This window comes from Marmota monax, unplaced genomic scaffold (assembly GCF_021218885.2).
Source record: "Marmota monax isolate L192 unplaced genomic scaffold, Marmota_monax_Labrador192_F-V1.1 WCK01_AAM20220418_F8-fsc00185, whole genome shotgun sequence".
In the NCBI taxonomy this organism is placed as follows: domain Eukaryota; kingdom Metazoa; phylum Chordata; class Mammalia; order Rodentia; family Sciuridae; genus Marmota; species Marmota monax.
The window spans coordinates 2,980,605-2,991,723 of record NW_026693278.1 but is presented as its reverse complement, the minus strand read 5'-3'; the positions used below and the strand labels follow the sequence as shown (position 1 = coordinate 2,991,723).

General features: G+C 42.4%; 1 protein-coding gene across 1 annotated transcript; it reads left to right on the top strand.

Annotated features, from left to right (window-relative positions):
- Positions 1 to 2,902: 2,902 nt before the first annotated feature.
- On the top strand, positions 2,903 to 10,963 carry Pla2g1b (phospholipase A2 group IB). Its single transcript, XM_046456517.1, has 4 exons — positions 2,903 to 3,033; positions 5,002 to 5,161; positions 5,861 to 5,988; positions 10,768 to 10,963. Exons 1-4 carry the CDS (start codon positions 3,000 to 3,002, stop codon positions 10,884 to 10,886), a joined length of 441 nt encoding a protein of 146 aa, XP_046312473.1. The 5' UTR covers positions 2,903 to 2,999; the 3' UTR covers positions 10,887 to 10,963.
- The last annotated feature ends 156 nt before the right edge of the window (positions 10,964 to 11,119 follow it).

Genomic DNA, 11,119 nt, shown 5'->3' with positions numbered 1-11,119 from the left:
TGATTAGATGAAACACAACCATGTACTTGAAAAAGACACTTTACCTCCATGGTCTTGATCCCTCAAACCCATAACTCTAATTATGAGAAAAACATCAAACTAATTCCAATAGGGCAGAACCTACAATTCCCTGACCAATACTCTTCAGAATTATCAAGGTCATTAATAAGGGAAGTCTCAGGCACTGTCACAGCCAAGGGAGCCCAAGGAGACATGAGAGCTAAATTGAAATAGGCTATCCTAGAATAGAAAAATGTCATTGGTCTCAGCTTCTCAGGAAGCTGAGGTAGAAGAATTGAAAGTTCAAGGTCAGCTGTGGATGTAGTTCAACGTTAGAGGGTTTGCCTAGGATGTACAAGGTCCTGGGTTCGATCTCTAGTACTGCAAACAAAACACAACAAAACAAAAACAGAGTAAATGATAGATTAAATAAATTAAAACATCAAGGCCTCTTTTTTTTTAATATTTATTTATTTATTTTAGTTTTCGGCGGACACAACATCTTTGTTTGTATGTGGTGTTGAGGATTGAACCCGGGCCGCACGCATGCTAGGCAAGCGCGCTACTGCTTGAGCCACATCCCCAACCCCACATCAAGGCCTCTTTCTACCTCAAAGAGTCATTGCAGACATCACATAAGAACCCAATAGGAGGACTGGGGATGTGGCTCAGTGGTAGAGCACTTGCCTAGCACGTGTGGGACACTGGGTTCGAGCCTCAGCACCACATAAAAATAAATAAATAAAATAAGTTATTGTGTCTACCTACAACTAAATATATATACTCAACAAGAAAGCACCAAATAAATCAATTATAAAAATTATAAATATTATATTTTATGTGTTCCAATATCCAAATGAATAAGGGATATTGGAACACATAAACTCAGGAGGCTGAGGCAGGGGGACCACAAGTTCAAAGCTAACCTCAGCAACTCATCTGGGTTCTAAGCAACCTAGCAAGTTATAAAAAATAGCCCTTTTATGTGTTCCAATATTCCTTATCCAAAGGGGGATAATCCTTGGGAGCTGGGTGCAATGGCAAATACCTGTGATTCCAGCAGCTCAGGAAGCTGAGGCAGGAGGATCACAAGTTTGAGGCCAGCCTGGGCAACTTAGGGAGGCTATCAGTAACTTAGTGAGACCCTGTTTCTAAATTAAAAATAAAAAAGGGCTGGGGATGTGGCTAAGTGCTTAGTGTTCCTGGGTTTCATCCCTGGTAACAAAACAAAATGCAAAATGCTTGGAATTTGGATTTCAGATTTTGTTGGATTTTGGAATATTTTCATATACATAATGAGCAATTTTGGTGATGAGATCTAAGTCTAATCAATGTTTTCTGTATGCCTCATACACATAGCAATAATGTAACCTTACACAATACTTTAAGAGTGCTTATGTTTTGACAGCAACCTGTCAAATGAAGTCAGATATGGAATTTTCCACTTGTGGCCTCATGTTGTGGATTTTGGAGCATTTCAGATTTTTTTTCTTTTTTTTTTTTTTAAATTTTTAGTTGTAGATGGACACACTACCTTTATTTTATTTGTTTATTTTCATGTGGTGCTGAGGATCGAACTATCGAACTCAGTGCCTCATGCATGCTAGGTGAGTGCTCTGCCACTGAGCCACAACTCCAGCCCCGCATTTCATATTTTCAAATTAAGGATGCTCGATCTGTATGTAAATATCCAGAATAGGTTAATCTGTAGAGTCAGATAGCAGATTAGTAGTGGTCAAGGGATGTGGTAGAATTACTGCTTACAGCTACAAGATTTCTTCTTGGGCTGGATGAGGTTCAGGAGGCTGAGGCAGAAGGATTCCAAGTTCAAGGCCAGCCTGAGCAACTAAGCCAGAACCTGTCTCAGAACAAACAAATAAATAAACAACAACAACAAAAACAAAACAAAAAAACTGGGGGTAAGTAGCAGATATTGAACCCAGGGGAGCTTAAAGCTTAACCACTGAGACAGGGTCTTGCTAGTTTGCTTAGAGCCTCAATAAATTGCTGAAGCTGGCTTTGAACTTGTGATCCTCCTGCCTCAGCCTCCTGAGCTCCTGGGATTACAGGCTTGTGCAAAAAAAAAAAAAAAAAAAAAATTAAAGGCAGAGGATTTAGCTCAATGGTAGAGCACCTCTGGGTTCAATTTCCAGTACCATACACACACAAAAGTTTCCTCAGGGTGCTGAAAATGTTCTGAAATTAAACAGAGGTGGTAGTTCCACAACACTGTGAATGTTCTAAATACTACTGAACTGTACACCTAAAGTGGTTTAATGTTAAGTAAATTTCACCAAAAAGATATTATGTAGACATTTGATATGACAGTCCCCAAACTCTCTTCTATTTTACAAGTCAGACCCAAGTCTTTGAAACTCCACAGCCCAGGATTTTTGAAACCCAAACTGGTGAGTAGGGAAGAAAAGTGGTTTTGGCATTGGGGGGTGGGGGTGGTGAGACTTGTGCCTCAGCATCAGACAGACCTAAGCTTGAGACCCTGCTCTGCCATTTGCTAGCTGGATAACTTTAGGCAGGTACCCCCTGCCCCACCAGAACTAGTTGCTTCATCTGCAAAGTGCATGATTGTTGGAACTATTCAATGACACCCACTGCACAGACCCAGGCACTTGACAAGACAAGGAGGCAATAATCATTTCCTTCTTGTCCCCCTTTCCCAGTTGCACTGTACAGGACGGATGGCTTTGATCCCCTCCCACACGGAGCTGGCTGAGTGCCAAAGAATGGGGGGTGAGAGTCAGGGTTTCAAGGTCTACAAAAAGCCAGAAATCATCTTTTTAGTTAAAAAGTGCCAGCCACAAATTCATAACATTTTTTCCATCGATCCCTTGCAGGCAAACTCATCAGGGCTGTTCCCCTAATAGACTCAAGGCCAACCCAAATTGGCTGAGAGCAAAATAAACAGCCTTATCTTGGGGGTGTGGGGCCCCTTACTATAAAAACGGAGGCCACTGGTCTCTTTAGCGTCTTTCCTACTCAAGATGAAATTCCTCTTGCTGGCTGCTCTGCTTGCAGGTAAGTACCCCTTTCCCCTTTGTGTGGGCTAGATATTCCTCCTCATGTATGGGGGAACTCAGATCACAGGAGACAGGGCTAGGCACAGCTGGAAGTCTGGATTTGAAACTCCCTGTGGGACTGAAGATCTCCTGGATTGGGGGTTCCCTCCTCATCTCTCAAATCCTCAACATCTGACACCTTTTCAGTCTCCAGGTTTGAACTCACATGATTCCTTTTAGAAAGGTCTCCCTTGCCCATCCACCCAAACTATGAGACACCCCCACTTTTTCCCCCTCTGCTATATTGCCTTCGCACGATGACCTCCCAGAACATAACCTGTTTCAGCAATTCTCATCTTGTTGATTAATTGATTTGTTTCTGTCCCACTCACCTGGCTGGCTGGCACCTTGTACTGGGTCAGACACAGTGAATCAAACTCAGGTGGAGTTTGAATCCCACTCATTCATCCATTGTTCATTGATTCATTCAGCATTGATGGAGCCCTCTGAGGAATCAGGCTCTGAGTTGAGACCAGCAACTCAGAGATGAATGAGCCCTAGTCCCAGTCCAGGCGAGCATGCGTGCATACATAAACATACACACGCACCCACGCACCAAGCCACGGTTCTTGGCTTCTGCAGAATAGGGCCGGCTAGATCAAAGGGAGAGGGAGGGAAGGGAGAGAGAAAGCAGGGGAACAGGGCAGTTGGGTCCCTCCTGCCTGAACAGGCTCTAGGCCTCTGCTCCTCCTGCACCTGTTAATTGCCACCACAGAGCCACTCACAGAGAAGAGCAGCCAACTGCCATTCTATCCTTAGCCCTGGAGTTTAAGTACAGTGAGTGGTCCCAGTGTGCCTCCCAGAAAAATTGAGAAAAAGAAGGGCAAATCATGGACAGTAAGAAAATATTGATGGCTGATTAAATAGGACCCTGGCCAGCCATGGTGATACATACCTCTAATCCCAGCGATTTGGGAGGCTGAAGCAGGAGGATTGAAAGTTCAAGGCTAATCTGGGCAATTTAGTGATACCCTGTCGCAAAAAAAAAAAAAAAAAAAAAAAAGTAGTTCAGTAGAGTGCTTCCTTAGCAAGTGTGAGGCTCTGGGTGCAATCCCCAGCCAACAGGAAAAAAAAAATCAATCTGGTATTGTACATTTTAAGTGATTAAAATGGTCATTTTGGGACTGGGGCTAGGGCTCAATGGTAGCGCATTTGCCCAGCATATGTGAGAGGCATTGGGTTAGATTCTCAGCACTGTGTATAAATAAAAAAAATAAACATCTATCAACAACTAAAAATATTTTTAAATGGTTGATTTTATGTTATGTGGATTTCAATAAAAAGATGTTTTTAATTTTTTTTTTATTAAAAAAAAATGCTGGGGAGGGCTGGGGCTGTAGCTCAGTAGTAGAACACCTGCCTCACATGTGTGAGGCCCTGGGTTCATCCTCAGCACCACATAAAAATAAAGATATTGTGTCCATCTACAACTAAAAAAAATATTGTTAAAACAGTGCTGGGGATGTGGCTCAGTGATTAAGTGTTAAGCGCCTCTGGGTTCAATCCCCAGTACTAACACACACACACACACACAAACACACACACACAAAAAAAAAAAAAAAGGAAAGAAAGAAAAAAATTCACTTTAAGTTTCTGGCATTTTTTTTTTTTTGGTGGGGGCAGGTACCCAGGATTGAACTCAGGGGCACTCAACCACTGAGCCACATCCCCAGCCCTATTTTGTATTTTATTTAGAGACAGGGTCTCACTGAGTTGCTTAGAGCCTTGCTGTTGCTGAGGCTGGCTTTGAACTTGGGATCCTCACGCCTCAGCCTCCGGAGCTGCTGGGGGCCTCCGACACGGCGCCAGGCTTCCAGTGCTCTTTTCAGGAGTCAAGCTGCCAGGAGTCAAGGAGACAGAGAGCAGGCAGTCAGTGGACCTCTGGGGGTGCCAGACCAATCTGAACTCGGGCTGCGTTTTCTTGCAGGGAGCGTTACTGCGCACAACATCAGCCCTCGGGCGGTGTGGCAGTTCCGCAATGTGATCAAGTGCACGATCCCCGGGAGTGACCCCTATAAGGACTACAACAACTATGGCTGCTTTTGTGGCTTGGGTGGCTCAGGCACCCCTGTGGATGAATTGGACAGGTGAGTGATCCATCTAGAGGGAGACTTGAAGAGTCCTTGTTGGGATGGGGAAAGGGCACAAGCCCAGAAAGGGGACGTGCATGTTAGCTAAGGATAACATGTTTCCACCTTTTGTCATAAGAAACACAGGCCAAGAGTGCCCTGCATTCAGTGTTCCCTGTTAGAAATGGAAAGCAGAAGCCAGATGTGGTGGCGCACACCTGTAACCCCAGCAGCTCGGGAGGATGAGGCAGGAGGATTGCAAGTTAAAAGCCAGCCTCAAAAATCTGGCGAGGGCCCTGAGCAATTTAGCCAGACCCTGTCTCAAGATAAAAAAAGAAAGGTGCCAAAAAAAAAAAAAAAAGAAAAGAAAATGCCAAATAGCTGATGCAGAATCATGGGCAATGCGATGCTCCCCTCTAGTGGCAGAAAATGGCAAAACAAACCATCAGAACCACACAACCCAGGCATCAACCTTTGGTTTAAAACAAACAAACAAACAAACAAAAAAAAAACAGTGTCACAGCATCATCAGGACGTGCAATTTTACCGCATTCCTACAAACCATGATAAAATCATTTTAAACAAATCTATGGCAAGAGAGCTCACAGTTTTTCAAGGCATGGGACAGTTCCTCCTGGGGATACCCCTCCTGTGCCTAGGTGAGGGTTGACCTGGTGTGGGGGTCCTTGCTCCTCAGCTCTTCCTTCCCCTCTGTAGGTGCTGCCAGACACACGACGCCTGCTACAGCCAGGCCAAAAAGTTGCCCAGCTGTAAATTCCTCGTGGACAACCCCTACACCAACACTTACTCATATACCTGCTCTGGGACAGAGGTCATCTGCAGCAGTAAGTTTTCCCAACCTTGACCCATAAATTCTAGCAGACCCTAAGTAGGCCTGGGGGAAGTAACGACAATGGCAATACCATTGTTTTCTTAGTGTTGGGCAATGTCTCGTTTAATCTTCACAACAACACTTTAGTATACATTTATTATCCCCATTTTACAGATGAGGAAACTGAGGCTCAAAGGCTAAGCCATTTGTCCAAGTTCATTCAGCTTGAATATGATGGTACTTGGCTTTTGAACATAATTCTATATGACTCCAAAGCCTCTGCTCTTAAGTGCCATGATATACTGTTTCCTTTTTTAATAAAAAGAAGCAAGCTGAGTGCAGTGGTGCACACCTCTAATCCCAGCTACCAGGGAAGCTAAAAGTGGAAGGATCCTAAGTTCAAAACCATCCTGGGCAATTTAGTGAGACCCTGTCTCAAAATAAAATTAAAAGGGGTTGGGGATATAGCTCAGTAGTAGAGCACTTGCCTACCATGTGTGAGGCCCTGGGTTTAATCTCAGTACTGGGAGAAAAAAGAAAAAGTCAATAACTGTCATTTATTAGGCTTTCATTATATGCCAGGTACTTGGTTAAGCAATTAAACAAGATAGGTTTTATTATTATTAACAAGGATCAAAGACAGTCATTTTTCCTAAATCATATAGTTTGATGTGTTGTACGTTGATATTTGAACCTAGTTTCATTTGATTTCAAAGGTTCTCATCTTAGCCACTAAGTGGTTATAGTGGCATGGTGTAATATGAAATGTGTTCCTAGTGAAATGGGTCTCTCCATGAAGATTTTTTTTTTCTGTGATAAGAATGGAACAAGAATGCAGGGTCCTATGCATCCTAGACAAGTGCTCTACCAGTAGACTACACTCCCAGCCATGAACGGGGTTCTTATTTCTGAGCAGGCAGTTCAGAGGAGAGAAGAGTATTGCCATGCGAGGGCAACACTCTGGGTTCTCACAAACCTTCATTGTGCCCTCGTTGACATGTCCCACTTTCCCAAACTGCACAAATGCAGTGAAATAACCATAATTGCATAATTCAAATCCAAAAGTGCCAAGAAAAAAGATTATGCAGAATCCCATAATCCTAACAAATGAACTGTTTTGGTCTTTCCTGCTCCCTTTTGTCCTTATCCTTGTAATAATATGTCCATCATTTTAATCACAGGTAGGCACGAACCCACCTCAAGTCCTTCATTTCTTCTGCCTGAAACACTTTCTACCATCAATTTGCCTGCTATACCTCTTCTTCCCAGATCTTTCTTCAGATGTCCCTTTCCAGTGAGGTCTTCCTTCTCCAAGTTCTTTAAATCACATATATCCCTCCAATGCTATCTCCTTCTTTGGTTTATTTTCTCAACAGTATTAATCACCATCTAATATCTAATTTATTTCTTTTTTCTCTCTCCATAAACAAAGGGATTGTTTTCTTTTTTATTAATACATCCCCAGAATCTAGAGCAGGGTTGGGCATACAGTAAGTGCTCAGTAAATATTTGATGAATGCATTAATCTAGATACAGTCTTGCATTCTGCCTTTTCTCACATTGCCTTGTGAAAGACCATTTTTAGCTGGGTTTGGTGGTATGCATCTGTAATTCCAGCGGCTTGAGAGGATGAGATAGGAGGATCGCAAGTTCAAAGCCAGCCTCAGAAAAAGCAAAGCGCTAAGCAACTCAGACCCTGTCTCTAAATAAAATACAAAATTGGGCTGGGGATGTGGCTCAGTGATCGAGTGCCCTGAGCGGTCAAGTGCCCTGAGTTCAATCCCTGTTACTCTTCCCCCCCCACAAAAAAATGACCATTTTAGGAACAATGCCTAGTAGGCTGAGTGTGGTAGCTCACTCCTGAATCCCAGTGGCTTGGGAGGCTGAGGCAGGAAGATCAAAAGTTTGAAGCTGGCTTCAGCAATTTAACTACTTTGATCTGTCTGCCCTGGCTGTTATTTCAGAAATCAGTGAGGAGCTATGGGGGATTGAGAAAAGAGAAACAAAGACATAGAGAAACCTGGGGCTAGGTGGCACATTACCCTTTTGGAGGAACAGTGACCCCAAACTAGTTCAGCATGTTTATTACATAGGTTTTATCATCAAAAGGATTTTCTGTGAGAAAGTTTCTTCAAAGCATGCAGGATTGAAGGTTGAAGATGCAGCAAATAATAATCCTCAACTTGTGCTCATAATTCTTTACCCCTGGCAGCTGGTGTCTGAACTCAGGGTCAAAACTGAGAGTCCTGTGCCTAGCACAGAACCTCCTTTAAGCAGGGTGTCCTCATAGCAACTGGGTAATCTTGATCTGCACTTTTGCACAGGAAGTTCCCAGTGCAGGTTTGCAGCTCCTGCTGTAGGACAGTCAGATCATGATTCAAATCTCTGCTCCCAACATCTCCCCATTTTTTTTCTTTAAGTGCAAGTAATGAGCTATTATTTGGAGCTGTTGGATTTCTTTTCAGAAGATGTGGCATCCTGATGTTATAACACAAAAGAGTATTAGAAGCAAACACGTAATTCTAAAAATGTCCATATTGTATGTTCTAACATATTCCAAGGATTAAAACCATTTAAATCATTAAGTATTTATTTAGCAAGCCATGAAGGATCCACAAGATCATTCCTGCTTTCCTGAATATCTTGGATGTGATGGTGTAACTCTATTAGGTCTAGACTCTTATTATTTCTCTGCCAAATGCTCATTAGGTAATTTTTAACTTTCTCCCAATCCCATTGAGAAGCATTATATCTTGCTTCTGTAACACAAATTTGTATCTAGCATGGCAGTAAAGCCACTGTCTAAGAGCAGCAAGCTCATTTCCTATATTTGTGACTGTGGTTTCCAGGGCATTTAGTTTAGTTTATATCTTGCCATCAATATCTACCTGATTCTGTAGGGCTTTGGAAGTATTCTGAGACAAATCATGGCTCAAAAAAATGAGCATTTTGATGCTTTTAGCTAAGGCTATGGTGGATGTCACTGCAGAGACCAGAACAGATATTAAAGTAACTATTCCAAATGTGATGAGACCAAGAGCACACTGATGTCTATTCTGCTGGTTAGGAATCTGTTGTAGGACTCCAGCATCAGAATACCACGGTTCTGTGATGTTAGCTGGGATTAAAACAAAGGAGGGTTGGAATAACACAAGCACTTCCTGTCCTCTATTATACCTGGTGATGCAATTAGTCAGATTGCAACTTTGACAAGTTACATGGTACTTTTCTCTAGTTGTATTTACTTTTGGGGGGGTGGGGGGTACCAGGAATTGAATTCAGGGGCACTCGACCACTGAGTCTCATCCCTAGCCCTATTTTGTATTTTATTTAGAGACAGGGTCTCACTGAGTTGATTAACACCTTGCTTTTTTCTGAGGCTGGCTTTGAACTTTCGATCCTCCTGCCTCAGCCTTCAGAGCTACTGGGATTACAGGTGTGTACCACTACACCTGGCTTCTATTTACTTATGTATTCCCAGAAATTAAAACGTAAGGAGCCAGATGTGGTGGCGCATGCCTTTAATCCCAGCGACAGGAGGATTGTGAGTTCAACGCCAGCCTCAGCAATGGTGAGGCACTAAGCAACTCAGTGTGACCCTGTCTCTAAATAAAATACAAAATAGGACTGGGGATGTGGCTTAGTGATTGAGTGCCCCTGAGTTCAATCCCTTGTACCCACCCCCCTGCCAAAAAAAAAAAAAAAGGAGATTGTACACAGGCCCACAGGCCATATCAGTGAGCCACTTTATAGCTCTTATACACAAGATCAGTTAGGGAGCTGCAAGTGTAGTTGATGAAATCTAAGACACCTAATGCCACAGATCTCTGTGTATGCCACCACCACTGAAGGTCAGGATACTACTAATAAATCCTCCAGGAGCTGTAAATTTCTGGTGTGGGTGCCTCTTCTCAAATCTATGAGACAGTCCTGAACATATCCACTGAAACATTATATTGCACTGGCATGATATTGGCACACTCCACCTAATTAGGAAAGGCATCCAATTCTATTGTAGTATGATTAGGAGAGTAAGGTATTGGTGGATTTCCATGGAAAACGTGGTTATGTAACTGTCAGGACATACTTTTTTAAATCCTAGGGGCCAGTGATTTTGGCTCCTCTGGCTCTCCCATATGCCATGTTTTTCTCTGGGGCCACTTTTAAACAGCCAGTATTTTCACTGTGGTAGAACATATAGGTAGATTCCCACTATATCCAGTATAATTAAACCCAACTGTATGAACAGGGATAACATGTTTATCTGGAAACCTCCCATCATGCATGCAAGGCAAGCACTCTACCAAGTGAGCTATATTCCCAGCCCAGAAATGTGTACTTTACTAAGGTAGAGAAATTAGATTATCCAATTTAACTAAATTGAAATGTACAATAGTTTACTGCCTTAAGTATATGTTTTAATGCTTCCCATGGTGCTTATCGTTGCTTGCCTGTGTTATCAGAGATCTGTAACTACACAGGTTTTAAAAATCAGTGAGCTCCTGTAAGGATTGAAATAGGACTTTCCAAAAGACAGTTATTGCAGGCTCTCAGATAAACAGCAAATAAATTTTTAATGTAAGTATGTCCCAACGATTATATTCATTATTTATCAGGAACTCAAGTGGTACTGGCCATCTCAATTGATCTGGTTTAGATGTGCTTCATCTCGCAATCCTAAATCTTCACGAATGGGCTGGCCACCAGCTTATTCCAGTTAATTCTTCCTGCCCTGGGACTGTAAGAAGAAGGGTCTGCTTTGACTCAATCTTCTCCACTTATCCCTCTCCAGGCAAAAACAAAGAATGCGAGGCTTTCATCTGTAACTGCGACCGCGAAGCTGCCATCTGCTTTTCCAAGGCTCCATACAATAAGGAGCACAAGGACCTGGATACTGACAAATATTGTTAAGATATAGTGTCACCCCTACCTGTCTGGTTGCCTTCACCTGACACTGTGTCCTCCAATAAAGCATATTGTTGAAAAGATCTCACGTTTGGGTATCATTGTACTCAGTTTGCTGAATATAACTAGACTTTTAAAAAAATTTAATATTTATTTTTTAGGTTTTTTTAGGTGAGCACAATATCTTTATTTTTTAAAATATTTTTATTTTATTTATTTGTATGTGGTGCTGAGGATCG